The sequence below is a fragment of the Excalfactoria chinensis genome, chromosome 5 (assembly GCF_039878825.1).
Source record: "Excalfactoria chinensis isolate bCotChi1 chromosome 5, bCotChi1.hap2, whole genome shotgun sequence".
Classification (NCBI taxonomy): domain Eukaryota; kingdom Metazoa; phylum Chordata; class Aves; order Galliformes; family Phasianidae; genus Excalfactoria; species Excalfactoria chinensis.
The window spans coordinates 53,816,621-53,836,327 of record NC_092829.1 but is presented as its reverse complement, the minus strand read 5'-3'; the positions used below and the strand labels follow the sequence as shown (position 1 = coordinate 53,836,327).

The 19,707-nt window shown below is 39.8% G+C and overlaps 1 protein-coding gene across 1 annotated transcript in view; it reads right to left on the bottom strand.

Annotated features, from left to right (window-relative positions):
- The window catches only part of SPON1 (spondin 1), a 168,430-nt gene that overhangs the window by 24,468 nt on the left and 124,255 nt on the right, over positions 1-19,707 (bottom strand). Inside the window, exon 7 of the mRNA XM_072337217.1 lies at positions 6,380-6,444. Within this exon, the coding sequence (XP_072193318.1) occupies positions 6,380-6,444 (65 nt within the window). The remainder of the gene's footprint in view (positions 1-6,379; positions 6,445-19,707) is intronic.

Below are 19,707 nucleotides of genomic sequence, written 5' to 3'. Positions count from 1 at the left end.
TATTTTTTTATATGAATCTCCTTCAGAGCCTTTTCTGTCTCCCCTCCCCTTTTCTTGAGGGGCAGATTCTAGCTATTGCTTTCTTTCTTTGGCTAATCCTTACATGTTCCATGCAAAATGGCAAAGCTTGAGCAAGAAGAATATGGTTTGTGGTACTCAAGGATGCTCACTATGTAGGTTGCTGCTTTGCCTTTTACATTCAGAGAAATACAGAGCCATTCCAAAATCATCAGGAAGAAAGAAGAATTAAACGTAGACTTTCCAAGCACTGGGACAGTCTTCTATGAGTTATCAGGAGAAAGTATTTTGCTGGCCATATGGATGTCTGGCTAACTTAAATAGCATGTGTGAAGACTACTGTCAGATCAGACTTTTGCTAATGGGCAAAGGAATGACTGAATTCAGGATGCTAGGTTGATTCAGTTGCATTGTTGGCTAAGAGAAGTCTCCCCACCCCAGTGAAAATGCAGTCAGTTCTGGGAATGTTGAAGGTAAGCTGTATTTTATGCACTCAGTAATGTTACTGCTAGCTATTTAGGTATGTAAACATTCCAAGAACCTTCAGTCACGGATGTAGGCTGAAATTATGGGAATGAGGTGTTCGTAGCAAATAGTTGTTTCTCTACCACACAAAACTTGCAACGTTTGATAAGTCAAAAGAGAGGCTCGGCAACAGATATTCTTTACAAAGCTGGAGTCTTTCAGCTGTCTGCCACCTGATGGAATTGATTAGATATTACTGGTTACATTAATGTAGTCACCAACTACTATTTATTAAAGCTGTTTTCACTGCTGAGGCCATCTTTTAATTATGCAGCTGTATACATAGCCTTGGGCTGTTATCCTTAGTTTTACACAAGGTTATTTATCAGTGAGAAAACACAACGTTAAGGCTGTGTGAGTCGTGAAGTGTAGGACATCAAACACAATAAGCTGAGATCTTCAACAATGAAAAGTAAAACAAGAAGAGGGAATTATTTCATTGTATTTCAAAAGATACTGAAGAGCTCCATTTCTGATTTAAGTGGTTCTCCATCTAACAGCATCTAAGTAATCATCCAATGACCTAAATATCGAGGCTACTTTAGGAACAGATGTTTTGTGAGCACAAAAAGAATAGTAAATTATAATAAAGCAAAAAAATTTTAAAAAAGTGAGTAGAAAAGCAGTAAAACAAGAAGCAAAATAGATTCCCAAACAGAAGAAATTCCCTACTCATCTGTGCCTCAACACTGAATACCCAAGTACTGTAAAGTGGATGAGCTAAGAACAGCAAATTCAGTGCAGAATCAGAAAACAGAGCACACAAATTTTTGTTCCAACTGTGGCAGAAGGATTCTGGAAGAAAATAAGGATTGAAAGACTAGAATGACAGGAGGAAAATACAGCATATGTGAGAGTATGACCCCTCAAGTTCAAAAGTATTTTAGATCAGAGCTCTTTTTTATTTTACATCACCTTTCTATGGGATACTAGCTGTTTGATTTCTGGAGCAGTTGGCTCTGTTGCCCAGCTTAGTACTGCCTGTATTAGCTATCTCAATGCTGAAAAACATATTTGGAAATATTCTGTTATATTTTCTGATACAGAACAGCCCTGATTTATCTGTAGTTAGAGAAAAGATACCAAGGATTTCTAAAGCCTGAAATGGAAGGGGATTGACAGGATAATTTATAGGGGATGAAAAGTATACCAACTTAAAAGTTGTTTGGGGTAACTTGTTCTATCCGTCTGCATTATAAAGGAATAGGCCCCTTTTTCTGCTAAGCCTCACTTTCAAGTGCTTCCTGAAGCATTTTCAGGTAATCTCCAAATAAATGGGAAACAGCTGCTTAAATGAAAAGGAGAAAGAATAAGGCCTGCACACAGTTAAGAGGAAGAGGAAAACCATAGGACCACAACTACTTGCTCAAACACTACAGAGAGTGGAAAAGGAAACAGGAGAGACATAAGGAAGGAGGAGATGGTTTTCTAGACTTCAATCTGGAAGGGAAATGGTGTCTGACTGCCACAGGTTGCCCGGAAAGCTGGTGGATGCTCCACCCTTGGGGACATTCGAGGTCAGGCTGGAAAGGGCTCTTAACACCTGATCAACCTGTAGATGAGTTGTTCCTGTTTATTGCAGGAGGGTTAGATCAGATGGCCTTTAAGAGTCCCTTCCAACTCAAATGATTATATCATAGTAACACAAGATATGATAAGATACATATATGATAACGATGGTGAAGAATCACAGAGCGTGAAGGACAGAATGACCAAGAAAAAACAGGCAGCTGTAAAAACAGCAAGGGGGCCTGACCACACTACATGGCTTGGACCACACCACACTGGAGATAACTCAGCCCTGACCAAAATGCGCAGCTGACAGCTGCTTCCAGGCCCACCAACCTACCCTTGCCCATACCTCCCAAGATAATCCATTTTTTATTCTTGTAATTGGCTACACAACTCATGTTAGAGAGTGGGACAAGCTGATCAGGATTTGTCTATTTCCTTCTGTTGGACTATCCTGATGGGTTCTTATTTACAAGAAAATAAGTCAAAAATTTTAAGGATATTAGCTCCTGTGGAATTTCACGCACATCTTCTTTACAAGTCTTACCCTCAGTATCCCCCAGTTCTGATGTCTATTTTGCAATTGCCAGATATGCAAATTTGAACATCAGTTGTACCATCTGCACTTGCTATATTTTATCTTTCACATGTCCAAAGCCAATAATTTGCTGCTGAAAGGTAAAATTTGGTTCTGCCTGAAACACAGCTGAGAGAAAGGCAGCAGTGAGCCATGCTCTTGTTTATACAAGTAAGATAAGAAAAAACTACTTTCATTTGACAGCATGTTGTATACTGATACCATTACACCCGAGGAAGAATGTACTCCCTGCAAGTCCTTAAAGTCAGAATTTCAGATGCACAACTTGATAATTCAAACATACGCAAGGGGAAGCTGACTTATTGCTTGGTATGGCTCTCCTCATGCTCTCAAATATGCTCTCCATTGGGCAACCTTAACACTAATTGTCTCCTGTGGGAGAGTTTTTTCGCATGCTGGTGCCTTGGGTAAGAAACTGTGTAGAGGATAAAGAAGTTGAGTGATTGGAACCAAACAAAAGAGAGTAACAAAGAGCAGACACATACAGGAACTGAGAAGAGGAATGACAGAAGACATGAAGTACTACGCTTACAGAGGATATAGTTCCCATTGCAGGGTATTGTACTGGGGGTACAGCAATATGTTAAAAATGTATTAGCCTTAACAATAATTAACAGAGAAAATTACTCAGTGTCACTGTGTCCTTCCCTGCTTGGTTCTGGCAACTTGTCCCAGCACCCTGTGTAATTTCATGTAACCAAAGTCAAATCTGAAACTAAAGGCCTCTCCCTGGGGAGAAATTTTGTGCCCATAGGATCTGCATGCTGAAGTCTCTACTTGCTTCTTAAGTAGAAGAAAAATTCCCAGTTGTACCTCTGTTCTTATCTGTGATGTCAAGAACAAAATGCTTTCTGCAGAACTGTCAGATTTAGACAGAAATACACACTTTCTGTGCCCTCAATCTAAAGAGAGCCCGAAACATTACTTAATGAGGTACAACAGGCCTCAGGAGTCACGGCTTCATTGACCAGCTCTGACAGAGAAGAAAAGCCATTTAACTTCAGGTGCATTCATGAGAGAAGCCTGGCATTCTCCCACAGATTTTTACAGATGATGGGAGTGGAGGCACAACATCTCACCAGCTGCTCAAAATCTGGGTGAAAACCACCAGTTGCTTTGCTACAGCCTCTGTAAGGAAAGACAGAGATGCTGTGGTCTCCATTACTGTTTCATAAAGAAGGGAGGGGAAGCAGCAGCCCCAGGCACTCATGCAGGGAGTGTCCCATGCTGGCTGCTGAGCACTGCATGCACTCTGCCTACTTTCTTTTGTCTCTGGCTTCACCTGAAGGGACAGGTCTGCCTGACCTGGCCCTGATGATAAGCGAGTACGGAGCCCAGAAATCTCTCCTCCACAAGGGTGCCTGCCACCATCCATGCAAATGTAACTGCTCTCCAGATTGTCCACAGCAGCACACAATACTCTTTAAGCCCACACAAGGTTTGGAAAGGATTGTTCCCTTCCTCCCTTTAGTTTGAAGTACAATTGACAAACCAACTTTGTATTGATACTTTGGCAGTGTTATAAAATAAGAATCATCACACAGAATCGGGAGGAAAGCTGAAGAGTTAACAAACAGAATTTGCCACCTTTTGACACTTCAGGCCCCTGGGACTTGGCACAATAGCATTATGCATCTTACAATTATTGCAAAACGCATCCGGAAAGATTTTTAGGCTTTGCTTATTATGACCCATTGGAGCACCTCTTCGACATCAGTACCACACTATATTACATACCAAATACGTAACTCATGATTATGCAAAAGATGATTATTTATGACTTTTAGACAATTGTTGATTAATAAGATGGCGGTGTTATGCATAATAATAGACCAAATGTTTCTCCTGAACAGTCATTAACCAAAATGTGTACAGTTCTAATCTAAATTCCAAGAGTGACAATTCATAAAGCAGACATTAACAGCAGAAGTTAATGGTAACTGAAAAAAGAAAAAAAAAGCCTTCCTTTGCAACTTCACTAATATTTTAAAATGGAAATTAAAAGGACGTCATGACAAAATATGATAAAAAAAGATCTAAAAAGCCAAAAATCCAACAGTATTTATAAAGTGAAGGAAGTGCTATTTAAGGGAACACCTGCACAATACTGGAAAGCATGAATACCAGTATTTATTTCTCTTGACATTGATAAATGGTGAGAACTAGCAAATAGAAAAGATAAGAAGGGACTGGAAGAACATCTGGAGGATGTTGCAGAAGTGTTCGCATGCATGTTTCTGAAAGAAAGTGTCTAGATACACGGCAACTAGTGGTACCACATTCCTTGAGGTTCGTCATTTGAACATCCTTTAAAAACAAAATACTTGAAAATTTCAGGAGCATAACACCGTAAAGAATGACATTACTGTCATCTTGATCGACCACTTGCATAACACCAGTCAAAGTCTCACACACAACTCCTGTGCACAGCCAACAACACCATCTCACAGTTAAACTCTATTCAAGCGATGGAAAAATCCAGCTCACGCCTAACTAATTTCCTCGGAAGGTTTGTCACACTGTTAGAGCCTTTCCCAGACATTTAGCGAGATTTTCCTTGTCACAAATTTCCATTGCTTCCATTGAGGGGTTTCGTAGGTTTTGATAGATCAGAGAACCATCAGCTTTCAGAAATCTTTTCACTGTGATCATCTCCTAATTTTTTGTGCCTTTTTCTTTTCTTTTTTTTTCTTTTCTTTTTTTAAATAAACTGAGTAGCTTAAATCTTAAGCTGCTTAAGAGTTTCTAAGCCTCTTATGACAAGGAATGTTTTCTAAAAACTAAACTCCTCTGGCAGTTGTTTTTTTAACTAACCTCCAAATTTTCACATACTTTCATAAGCACAGATAACAAAACCAGGCGCAGCCTTTCTGTAGCTGCTTCCCTCACATATTTTGTAGAGTCAACAGGACTACTTTGTCCTTACAGTCCTGCAGTTATTACTCTGCTTCTCCAAGGACACAATCTGACTCGGCTAATGAGGGGACCCCTTCTACTGGGTTCTCCTCATTAGTCACTTCTTATAAAAGTCACTCATCTGGGCCTTGATGATTACTACAAGCACTGGGCTGAGCGCAGATAAGGTAAGCAGGAACCAAACCAAGCTCTGCCCCCCTCATAGACCACCAGTAAACTCAAGGGTATCAGAGAGCCCAGAAGAGCTTTATCTCCTTTTCTGATGAGTTCCATAGAACCCAAAGTTAGGATCCTGAGAAGCTACTTAGCTGTTTCACTAGATAAAATAACTATGGTTGTACTACCCTCAGGATCACAACAGAGATCCTCACAGAGTGTTTCAGGTAAGTATTTTAAAGAACTATTCCTTTAAGAGGCTTCTGTTGCTGGGTTAGGGAATTCCTCAGACAGAATCCCCCTTATATTAAACTGTTATTTACTCTTTCTGAAACAGTGCATTTAGAGGACATTAAAACATGTATTTGATCAAATATTGGCCAAACATGCTTGTTTAATGAAGGCACAAGTTCCATGGGACGATTATTCTGGTGTAGCAATCAGCAAACCAACGCACAGAAAACATGAAGAGATGTGAAAGAGAGAAAAGCATTGTTTGCAAAACCAAGAAAAGATGAAAAACTCACCTTTGAAAGTATTTTTAGATATTATTTTCTTTTAAAGAAGTGAGCAATTAGAGAGGACAGTTTGAGCATTCTGTTAGCCAACACTGAGCACTCGGCTACTGAGCCATAGCATTCCCCACTTACTTACACATTCAGAGGCTGCCAGGCGGGCCACTGTGCTTTTGCCTTGATGACTGTTAAAACCTCATCACTCTGTGAAGAGAGACAGAAGAATGAAGCAATTAGGACAATTCTGCAGTGACTTATGGCAGAGAGTTAGAGACATTAAATCACACTGTGCCTTCGAACTCGGACTTTGAGAAATACACTTTGTCCTTTTTGCTATCTGGGCACTGCATGCCCTCAGCTGCTGGGGTTCACTGAGAAGCCCCTATGAACACAAGTCATGAGAGTAGCATGCAAAGTCAAACAGATCTTGGGCACAATCTCCTCCCTTCTACAGGAGCAGAAGTCAGCCTAAAGCAACAGTTCACAGACATGTTATTTGTGCACGTCTCCCCAGTAAGAAGCTATTGCCCTCAGCAATCTAATGCATCCTGTGAGAACATATGATATACTATTTAATATCCTCCTAGCTGTAAGAGTCTGTGGCAGATGTACTGCAATCAAACCACATAAAACCATGGATAGCACTTTCCCTTTGCTCTCCATTTACTCGTGTAAAATTACAAGGTGAAATACAGCACCCACCAATTTGCAATAGCATGGCAAAGCATTGTACAAACAATTTCTTGAAGCCCGCAGCAGTTTCTGCATCAGCAGTTTTAAACTTTATACTGATACAATAAACACAGGACAAAGGCAGGAAACTATTAACAAGGCTCTGATGCCCAGAAGACATCTATCACACATTTTTAGAAGCATTTTCCCCATCTCCCCTAGGAATTCATCCCGGTAATTCGCCTAGAGGAACACAAAGTTCACAGCTCAATCATACGATTTCCACTGTCTTTAAAAAAAAAAATATTTCCCAATTACACTAAGAAATCCAACTCATACATTACAAGTAATTGGCACTTCCAACAGAGCTGGCCTTTCAGTTTAGTGATAATTGTGCCGTTTCCTGCTTGACAGCAACAGTTCTGATCACCCAGGCTAGCTCTAATCCATGTACTCCTCTGTTTAAAATAAATACAGTTTCCACTGGTTGTTTCTACTTCACTCTGTATTTCTTGACTTTCCCTTTCTACCAGGCAAGGTTACTGCAGAACTGACGGGCTCTCTCTAACACATAGGGTTTCCACTCTCAGGATTACGCATGATCTCTTACTCGTTCCAGTGAGTGGATAAGCCATCTTGTGAAAATCTTTCTTATAAATGCTTCTGATTTTTCCTGTTTCAACACCTAAAGATTTTTCAGCCAGGCATATCTTTAATTATTAGCCATTTATATTGAAAATACTGTATATTACACTTTCCAAAGAGAGTCTGTTATGAGTAGGAATGGTTATGGCGATTAAAATAATATACTGCAAATCTAGAAGACAGTAATCATGTCAGGAACATCCAAATCCCTCCTGTTTGAAAACACTGAAGTAAACAAACACTCAAACTCATTTCAAAACATGGCATAAGAACCAGGATCTTCATTTTACGTTCCAAGTTGCCTTGTTATCATTTATGTATCTGACTGGTAAGCTGTGACTTCCGAATAATGAAACTGTTAGATTTTGAAACAGAAAACCACATCATTTGCACAATGATGGAGCATCAAATTGCAACGACACCAGATGCCAGAGGAAAGAGAACCAGCAGTCGTGTAGATCTCAAGATCAGTAAGGTAAAGCCTGATACACATCTCTTCCAACAAGAACAAAAAAGTAAGAGGAAAGCTGTCAAGCGCACATTATGCCTCTGTGCATGTAGAAATGGTCAAAGAATGAATCTGGAACTAATAGGCAGATGTTAGATATAGCTGGGAGAAATACTGCTAGCCTCATTCCCATTTAGAAAGCTTTCCTCCCAGACTACAAATCACAGTACATATAGCCAAGAATCTGCCGTTGCATTTTTGCCTAGTGTGCTTTGAGCCTGTTGATATGATACTGTGGAAGCTCTCCCTACAGGGCAGTGAGGGCACGTAGACTGCACTGCTCTGCCAGGCAGCTCCAGCACCCACCATCAGTCGCAGCCCTATGACAGCTTGCACAGTGTCCTCTGCAGGCTGTGAGAGCTGCTGCTGTCTGTGCAGCACCTCTGCCACTCCTCTACACAGAAAGTCATGATGCAGTAATTAAACTAGTCATCCCTCGGAAACCTTTGTGATAAATCCCTTTGAAAAGTGTAGTTAGACAATCACTTACAAAGCATTCTGTAAAGTCATTGTAGACTCTACTGGAGCCTCTTTGTCAAATTTCAATCCTTATTTCAACGATGTAATTTTATTTCCCAGTTGTATCAGAACAACCCCTTTCCTATATGTTTAGTGCTTGCTCATAGGTGCAGTAGAGTCAAAGTAGTCTCTAGATTGACTTCAGTGGAATTCAGATTATGACTTAAGCTAAAACATGCAAAACATGTGGGAATGGGTGGTTGACTCAACAGCTGTTCTCTATGAAAACACTGTTGTCCAAAAAGTTCCAGCACCATGATTTTAAAGAGATGATAACGTCACTGGCACCTTACTGACTATCTGAAGGTGGTAAAAATTCATGAGTTACTTCATATCTACTTGTTCCTGTAATGCCCAATAGAAGCTTCATGCAGAATAAAGTCATTACATGGTGTCAAAAAGAATTCCATCGCACAAAACCACTGCCAAGCAGTGTATTTTACAAAAGATTAAAAAGATTTAATCTGCAAGAACAGTAAGTGGGACGTTGCTCAAAAAAATCAGCATTGAAGACAGAGCTGGATTTGAAGTCTTGGTGAACCAAAGGAATTCAGACACCTGGTTGAAAGGATAACATCCATTAAAAAATAATGAAAGCTTTCAGGAAAATTTTTAAGCATCATCTGAACATCTTTGGAATAAAGGAGAGATTAGGAGGATCTGTAAAGCCACACAGACCATCTCATGTGCTCCTGCTGCTTTTTGGTAACTGATGCGATCGGTGTCTTATTTTTTTGTACTGCAAGTTATTTTTAATGACTAATTTTTATGACTAGTTTTATTTTACACATACTGAATAACATTATAAAATGTTACTGTGCGGACCACTTAGCACTTTGTAATAACAATTTGATTCAGTTCAGCTACACAAATGATGGTGTATTATCTGACATCAAAATCAGAGTCAGAGACAATGAACTATGAGAATGAAAACCACCTGCTTTGAGCCCGAGCTTAATTTCACTCCCTTCACACTGTCACTGCTTGGCACTTATTTGATTGTTCTAGAACTGAGAATACTTAATTCCCATCCTCATAATATCTCAATGCCTTTCTACACTTTCACTGTAGAACAGTGGATTTATTTTCACAGCAACTTCAGAAAGTAGAAAAAGTAACATTATCCTAAGTTCACAGATGATGAAATGTCTTCTAGAAATAAACCAGCATCTCTGAATTTCAAGATAGCATCTCAATTGCAGGATCATCCTTTACCTCCAGAAATAATTTGTTATTGAAAAAGAAAGAGATAAAGCGAGAAGGAAAAAGAATCCACAACACGTTTTCTGTGGGGAACTGGGGAATCAAATGTTATGAAAACAAGAATGATGTAGCACTTTGGAGATATAGTTGGGTAACTCCTGAAAGCAGGTCAGATCTTCTATGAAAAGGATGAAATAGAACTTATTCCATCCACATCTGCCCTATTCAGGCACACGCATATTACTTCAGGATATGAAAAGACTACGGTCGGCAGCCCTAAGACTTACTTTAGCTCATAAAAATAGCTTCTGGCTAACACAAATCCTCAAATCTCAAATGTTGCCTTCTTATCCCTATATACACTGTAAGGTTAGGTGTCTTACTAGTGAGTGCTGTTGGAAGGAAGCACTGAAGAGGAGACACAGCCAAGATTATGGACTTCACAGATAACAACTGAAATGTGGCATGTTTTCTCCTTGATGGATAAGATCTGTATAGATCTTGACCTAATTCAGTTTTACAGCTCTATTTGAATAAAAAAAAAGAACTTCAGTGCAGGCACATCATTAAAACTTGTAAAATCGCATTTTTAAGAAAAGGAAACAGTTGTCTGCTCTGTGATAATAAAATAATCCTGAGATGAAACCAGCGACATACTGATATATGTGAGCTTGAGTTCATCAGCATGTAAATGTACTTAACAGTCATATTTGCTTTGTAGTAACTGTGAATGTAATCTCCTGTAATGCACACTAGATAGACGTGTTTTATTATTCACAAATCACCTGTTTGAGTCTGCCCAGGTTTCAGAGGACTTCTTGTTTATGTTGAGCATGTCAGGAGCTTCCTGTGGCCAACAGCACAGTCACTACATCACTGCACATACAAAGTTTCTATGGTGATCTGCCACTGCATTGTGAAACACATCTGACTTCCTGGGGCTGCAAACAAAGAGGCTGCTGACATTGCCCTAAGCCATTCTTTCTAACCTGCAGAAGCTGTATTTTTTTTCCCACTTCAGAAAAGAACTTTCTGCAAATCTCGAGTTGGATGGGGCTTTTGGGCAATCTGGCCTAATAGAAGGTGTCCTTGCTCAGTGCACAGGGGTTGGAACTGCATGGTCTTTAAAGTTCCTTCCAACCCAACACTTCTGTGTTTGTAGTCACATGTTACTTCATCAGAAAGAAGAAAAAAAACCCAAACGTGATATTTTAAGAAGACTTACTACCATCACTTGATGACAAGCAAATTTTGTGTAATTCTGATATACTTAGATTCAGGGAGATTATGCTTAAACACACTGGCACTTAAAGTGGGTTACTTCAAACAACAGCAAGAATCAATTTCAGGCAGTGGAATTACACAAGAATTGTATGCCCATTGTTTTACCCTCAATTCTCTATGTTTAAATTACAGTGATTTTTTGTGTATCCTCCAGCTGCCAGTGGCAGCTGAGAAAACCTCACATAATGTCAGATATATAACAAATACAACCAAACTGAATTTCACATTCGATTGTAATACCTACAAAATCAAATTTCCCCTCTACAAATACCCATTCATCCATTTCTGCCCCCAAAAAAATCCAGTTTCAGGAATGCAAGTAAGTCAGTGCTTAACTTGTCCCTGCTCAGCTGTTCTGCTGCGCAGGAAAGCTTTCCTGAATCAGCTACTTAGTGATTTCATTTCTGCTCCTATAGGAAAAAATGGCCTATTAGATCATCAGGCTGACATTTCCCCCCAAACATGGGTATTGTCCATGTTTTTCAGATGATATGACAATATGTCAGAGCTACAATGTCAGTGCAGTGACTATATGGATGTTAGCTGACAATGCACTTCAAAAAAGAAAAAGAATAAAAAAGCTTTTTATGGGAAATTAAAGGGATTAAATGATTTTGTTAAAAATTACCTAGACAGGATGCAAAAAGAAGCATGCTCATTGTTACTCTTAGTCTATACCCCAATAGCACTGACTCACTTTGCACTAACAACCTTCTGCATTACCTGTCCCACAGGGTTTTCTTTCAATGAAGTGGTTGTTTCAGAAAGGAAGGTAGGCTGAAATTAATTACAGAACTGTTGCTAATGGTAACAGTGAAAATCATACTCTGTTTTATTTCCATTAAGGTACACTTACATAATCTAGAGTGCCCTAATAAAGCAATAATTCATTTTTTCTACTCAGTATAAAGCTTAGCAGTGTGTACTAATGAGCCCTGAGTGCGCTCTGAGGACTGGAGCCCTCATTTGCTGTGGCTGAGCACATTTTGCAGGGAAAGCGTCTCCCCGGTGCATCCACTTCTGAGTTGATTTTCTGCTGCACATTTTTCTTCATTCTACATTGAACACTGCTGTCTTTAGGACTACAGAAATGGTTTGTGATCCTAAATTATCTCTGCCAAAAAAGCAAGGGAACAACTTTTTACTGCACTTAGAAATAGCAGCTTTTGAAAGAAGAGGATTAAACTAGGTTTGGAAGCTGACCATAAACAGTATAATTCTCATCCTCTGCTTAAAAGGTTGAGCCAATAAATATTCTTTTGTCCTGCTTCTGTCTTAACTTTCTCACTTTCATCAGTCCTTTAGATTAAACCATCCTTTAAGACTACATATATGTGCCATAAGGCTACTGTCACCTTAAAATCACAAATTAACTGGAAATGATGAGCACATCAGGAAAAAAAAAAAAGAGTAAAAAAAACAAACAAATCCACGCCCACAAAAGCATTGCAGAACACCAAGGCGTTCTACATACAAAAAAGCAGATGCATGCAACTGAGCGGCACCATGCCAACCAGCAGGACTAAGACTGCAATCACAGGAGATAAAGATAAAAGTGCTTCAAAGCACTGTGTTCACTCATCAAATTCACACTTGGGTAACTACAGCATTTTTATTTATTTATTTTTGCTCAGATTCCTTCAAATAGTTTCAAAACAGGCATGGCTGATAGTACGGTGACAGGCTCTTGGGCACACTATGAACAAGTGTGTTTCATGTGCTAGATATCAAGCAGGGAACCTCAGGAGAAGGCTGGCTCTGCTCTGAGACATAGCATAGAGCAGGGATTCAGAATGATGCTGAACAAGACTCTGGGTATCACTGTCCATCATCCTGCCGCTTCTCTCAGATGCAAGCTAGTTGTCCTTGCTCAAATGTAGGAAAAATAATTATTCTGATAAGAGCAAATGATTTTAAGTAAGACCAGCAAGTTAGCCCAGGAGGTGAGCTGTCCTGATCCTTGATGACACGTGGCACAAATCAGTGTCTTCATTTTCATTCAGAACATGCAAAACAAGTACTCCAAATGTGCTCTTACTGCTGTCCAGAGGCAATCACGGCAGCTTTGCTTCCCTTCTTTAAAGCTGTCACGTGTAAGCCACTCTTTACTGTTCCCTCCCTCTAAGAGGCAGCTTTTAAGCATATTAAGGACTTAAAGATCCTATCATCAATGATATTTTCTGTAACCTGGAAAAAAGAATTAAGAGAAAGCAGTTTCACAACCCTACCTCAGCCCCTGCAGGGACAAATGGGTTGCTGCCCCATGGACCATCTTTCCAGCATAGCATAGTCTCTTGCCTTATGCTTTCATATTAACTTGCCTGAGAATTTATCAATAGAAACACACTACTCTTACATTTTGGATAAAGTCATCTGACCAGACTGACAGATGCAGGATTTCACAAGGCATGGAGGAGTACAGGGAGCAGAGATGCTGCCATTTGTCCAGTCGGGGGCTGCCTTTCCCAGCCCATTTCCTTGCAACCCTCTTCCCTCATGATGGAGCTCTGTCTGCCGAAGTAACATTGGCTCCCTGCTCCGATGGTAAGCCTGCCTGCCTCTCCATCACATACACAGCTGCAAAATGCTGTTACGGTTGCTGTAGGGTTTTTCAGTATATTCTTTAGCCCTACCCCAGAACAGTGAGGGAAGTCAGATGAAGGTTCCACCCTGCCTGATACACTGCTTGTTGCCTTTCAGAAAGCTTTGGATCAGTTAGTATGGCTGTAGCTTATTACACATGCCATTGAACAGAATATTCTAAGACACAGAGCTTTAAAAACAGTAGGAGTTGCCATTCGAATGACAACTGCAATTGATGTAATTAACAGGCCAGGGAAGAGTTTTGCATCCCAATTTAGAAAGCACTGTTTTGGTTTCCAGTTGTTTACACAGAACAGAGAGGCAAAAATGAAACCCCGTGGCCACAATTCTGCATGTCATCCTATGGTAATCAATCTGAGATAACTGGCTGGCATTGTCGGCATCATCAACCTGACACAAAGAAATGCATCTGTCTTCAGAAACATCTCTTAAGTACTCAGAAACATCCCTAAGAGATCAAACTGTGGAGTGCAGTGTTCATACAGTTGTTTTATGATCAGAATAATTCAAAATTAAGGGAGATAAACAGGTTTACACTCTAAAGGAAGGCATTCACCATATTGCACTGCACTCACTTGCCACAATGTGCATTCTAAATAGAAGAAAAGAGATCGTCACTGCAATGAGGTGTAGATAAAAGTGTTTTCTTTTTGTCTGTAAAATAGCACTAGCTGGCAAGGACACACCTAGGCTCTATACCTAAGGATGCTGCTAAAAATGCTTACAGTGATGCCCATCCTGTGCTGTTCCCTAGTTCTGAAATGTTACGCACACTGACCTATGTGCTCATCTCTGTGGCTTACATGTTGAAGATGGGTTTAAATTTTAGAGTTAAGCTGTTAGTCATGTTTTCGTGAAGTGACACAACGCATTATTATGCCATGAAACAGGTGCTCTGAATATTTCATGAGATATTCAGAGCCCAAAAAAACCATACTTCTCATTCCTCTCATAGTAGAACGTTTCACTGTTATCACCATTTCACTCAGATTTCTTTAAAAACCTAATAAACTCTTTTCTAGCACCTCTGCAAACAGAATTATACCGTGCTTTAATTGTGCCCAGTTTCTTTAAGTCAGGGATATCAGACACAAATCTACTTCTTTTTCTTCCTCCTTTCTTTTTTCTCCCTCAGGTCCCCTCTCCTCACAAACATATACTGAAGGACTTATACCAGCGCTAACAGAAGCATTATTCGCTTTCATTTCTACAGAAGTTACATTATTAAAACCATCTCCCAGACTTTAAAATAAAATCAGGTGTTTTTCTTTTTACTAATCTCTATAAAATATTAGTGGTGCACCATTATTGCAGGGCAAGCATCCAAACTGTTTAAGAATCAGAGAAGCAAGGCGTGCTTAACGCCATGTCTCATTATGAAGCCAGTGCTTGGACTCTGCACACTGGAGTAACTTTAAAGATACATCGTCCTTTACCCAGACAGGGATGATTCCCAATGCAAAAGCAAAAAACACAGTGTGGTTCCATCCTGTCCCCTCCTGATGCTGCAGTTATATGCTGGAACAAACTGATGGACATGTTCAGTTCTTGCTCCAGGGAAGACCTACTAGATGGCTATTGAATATGTACTTACTGTGGCATTCTTCTAACATCTGATGAGCAAGTTATATGCAAAGTACTTTGCATTTTAATGGCATCTTGCCTCCAAGAATATAAAAATGCTTCAGACCACTCATGAAGTTCAATTAGAGAACTCTGCTATAAATCATTTGCACCAATGTACAGAAACTAAGGAAATGCCAGCAAACCAAACAAACCTCCTGTAGATCAGAAGGTCTCTTCCTAAGTACATTCACCAACTTCCATCACTATGGTGATGTGACAGCATGCTTTGCAAGAACACCACCCATCTCACCACCTGTTTTGTCTCTTAAGTCTCAAGAAGTGACAGCTGCTAATCCACAGGTACAGGCAGGGACACCGAGCTTTCTCTACTAAACTGAATTACTTCACAATAGATCTTTTGGAAAATCCCAATTAATTACATACATACACACCATCTACATACTGAATCGTAAATTTGAATTCATGGTTATCTAATGTTATTTAATCCAGCAACCAGCTGTCTGTGGAACACATTATATTAATTTTGCATTAACCAAGTAACTATCAGATAAGGACAATCTTGAACTGAAAAACCATCTTTCACAAAGCTAAACCTCACGCAGAATACCTAAGAGGCATGCTAACAACCAGGCCCTCAGCTGGTGTTTGCATTGCCTTGAAGAACAAATACATTTTTTGCCACTCCATCCAATCCTGACAGTTGACAAACCCACGCATCCCGTGTACCAGCAGGCTTCATGCAGAGCTACCTGTTGCACCAAAACCCCAACACAACGCCTAACAGTTCATAGGAACTGAGTAGGTGAAAGGAAATATATGTATAAATACGTGCATCAGAAGGAAATGACACAGTCAAGAAGAAGTGAAATTATTATTACTGTTTAGCAAGGAAGACACTGCTTAATGTAAGCATGGAGGGGTGAATCAGAATTAAACACTTTATGTGACCAGACTACTGAGACAATTAAATCAGGAGTTTTCTCTTTGCACTTGTTTTGCATTTCTTTCTATCCTTCCCAGACACAGGCATGTCTGAACCATTGTGAGTCCCTCTCTGTTCCTGATCAGGACTGCAAGTCCTGACTGTATCAGCCTTTCTTGCTCCTTGGACCTAAATCAGTACTTTCTACAGCTCTGCAGGAAGTTACTAAAGTCTTAAACATACACTTTTTTTCCCCCTTTTTTCTTCTTCTTTTATTTTCTTTCAGATCCACATTTCTACTGATTTATTCTGCACTTTTCATCTACAATAAATTACCCAGCACTATTGGTCCCACGTGGCTGCATGCCTTTCATTTCTGTGCGATGAAATCCAATCATCTTATTCACTGCAGCTGCTTTTAAATACACTTTGGTGTCAGCAGTGATTTACTTTTTAATTATATTAGTCTGTTTTAGATGAGTGGTCCTATTGTTTTCGTAATGGCTCCTTTAAAGGCGGTACTCAAATAAATGAAACCTCAGCATCTGAGCAAGGAAAACAAGTTAATTCACAATTCCTTAACAGAAGAATCTCCTACAATAACATTCCTGATGAAAAATATCACCACGCTTTGCAAACCTTTCACATTCTAGCATGATGATTAAGGGTTTCATTTACTTGAAGTATGTTTTAGCTGAGAATTCCTGTGAGATTCCTGCTAAAAAGACCAGCAGGGACAGTGCACAGTTAAGGTTATTTCTGCCTCTCTTCCAGAAGCCCGAGAGACTGTTCTACACGTCTTCTATTCAGCTACAGAGACAAGTTCTACATCCAATGCTCATCAAAATTAAGGGCAAGCCTGCTCTCAGTAGAAGGTCCATTTCTGTCTTCTGATATATGTTTGTAATTTCTCTTGTCAGCAGTAGCGTATTTATGTTGTATCTGGGCCATACACAACATATAGGTAAGCTGGTTAGTATTTCTCCTGGGAGAAATTATAATTGATAAAAACAAAAGCATCACAGTCTATTGCAGAAATGTACTCCCAGGAATGGAAAGGTGAAGCAAGAGAACAACATGAATCTGGAAGGTACAAGATTACTGCTGTTGTGCTAAGCTGATTTTAGCCAATACTTCCTAATAAAATGTCAGGGCAATGCAACGTGTGTAGTTTCTCTGACATGTGCGTGAAGCATCAGATAATAAAAATACCTACATAACCTTATCAACTATTTGATACGCTGTCATTACACAGACCTTATGACATTATAACTGCAAATGACAAACGTTTCCACTCGTTTTGGATCAACTGATTTCTCTCCACTTCTAGCCAGTATCAATCTGGATCTGTGAAGCGAATCATTTTAGCATTACTTCTTGTACAGGACACTCTTGCACTGAACACTACTTTGAGTCTGGGTCTTTTTTATCCAGCAGTAGAATTGTGCCAAACCCTGCAAAACTGCCCCCAGAGAAGCATTAACAAGCAGTGCCTCTCCTCACCCATTAACCAGACGCAGCTCTGCTTGGAAATAAGCTGTGACAAGCATCTCCTTCCTCTTCTGAAGATGCTCTAACTGCAGGTGCCTTCCTATTCTCCCTGTAGACATGTTCTGAGCAGCAGTGATATGGTTTTAAAGGCTTCTGAACACTGTCAGAGGGCACATTTGCACTACTCAACTATTGGAAGAGAGTTGAAAAAAGTAATGTAATCAGTTCTATGCTGAACATGTAATTAGTGCGATTTTGGGAATAAACTCTTCCCTTTAGATATAAATATTTACCTTCTGAAACTGAAATCTTTATAAGCATTTCTGAGGATAGAATATAACTTTTTGTTATTAAAAGCAGGATATTCAGCATTTGCTCCTACTGTGATCTCTTGCTAGCATTAGAGCAAGGATCTCTATTCATTAGCTCTGCATGCTTCGTTTGCTTACCTAGACAAAGAAGACAAGATATACATATTTGGAAGCTCCATCATTCTGCAGCCCACAGCATGCTTTGTGAATGCACATTACCAGCACTTCTCAGTCTATAACCTCTACATAAAACTTCATTCCATTATCTTTACCATAACATCAGCTCTAACGTGTCACATAAAACTTGAGGGCATATGCCTCCGACCTTTGGACTTGCCTGGACTGCACTAAGAGGAATTGCCTAGGGTTGCACCCATGAAGGTTGCTCCAAAAGTAATCCCTCCTATTTATTTCCACAGAAACTACTAATGATACACAGAGTATAATATCACTATTTAATGGAACAAACTCTCAGCTTCAAAACACTCTCTTTCAACACAGTCACCACTGCTAGCTATGCATTTTCACCAGCAATGACAAAAAGCCTGCATGCTGCATTCATAACAATCTGTATCTGGGCAGGTGACCTGCTGCCATTGTAACCACTGCTGAGATGCATCACCCACCACCTCACTGTGCTCAAATCCACTGGTTGGTCACCACAAACATTCAGCAAGAGCCAATGAATGCAACTTTTTAACACGTGCAGGAAGTCAGTACCCCCCTTCTGCTTTATCCACACTCCCATGTCTGGCTCCATTCTGTCAGACTGCCCCTCTGCTGCCACCTGTCACACAGCAACAAAATGGAACAGTACACTGATGGGAAGGTTCAGCCCCTACTGCCATCCCACCAACAAAAGAGTAAAGACTCTTTAATGAAATGTTACTCCTCCTGCACTGCATCCTTGAACACTGCTGTTCACAAATGCACACACAGCCTCAAAGCAACGACAAGTAAAATGTGACTGTGAGCTGAATTGTATTTCTCCCTGGTGAAAGAAGATTTATGGTACAGAGACCCGATCCAAGTTCGGATTGCAACTCTATACATTCCATTTGAAAATTCACAAGTAATGCGTTTTTGTAGGCTAAAAACAGAATCGAAAACAACAACAACAAAAAAAAGATGACTTCTGTTTGGCACTATTGAAACCCATTCTCAAATTCCTTTATCAAGACAAAAAGCTTATTTTTTGCCTAGTGCTGTGTTTAGATACTGCAGCAAAGCCCATCCACTTATTTGCCATCAATTGAGTTGGCACCACGCTGTGCCACATGCCATACTTCTAGCCCAGATGGAGTTAACATTGCAGTGCATGGCACACGGGCCACAAGTTGGACACACCTGCTGTAGGGTATAGAAACATTCTATTTTATTAATATTAGGGGAAGAAAAAAAAAAAAAAGGAAATTTCAACAAGTTTTCATGTTCACAGGCAAAAATCATTACAACATAACAACACACTGAAGTTGGAGAAAGTGCCTTATGGGGATTTCAGTGAAGGCAGAATTCCAGACACACACATTTATACTGAACACCATTATAGCGGGATCTATTAAGTGCGACGAACTCACCAAGAAAATGTCATGGATTTTTTGTTAGCAATGACACAAAATCAAAGTCAAGATCTGTCTCTATGTCTGGAAAGTACCTGGGGTATTCTTGTCTCTAGGCCTGCTAAATAAAAATGGATGCTTTCAGCAATTCAAGCTGTTTGC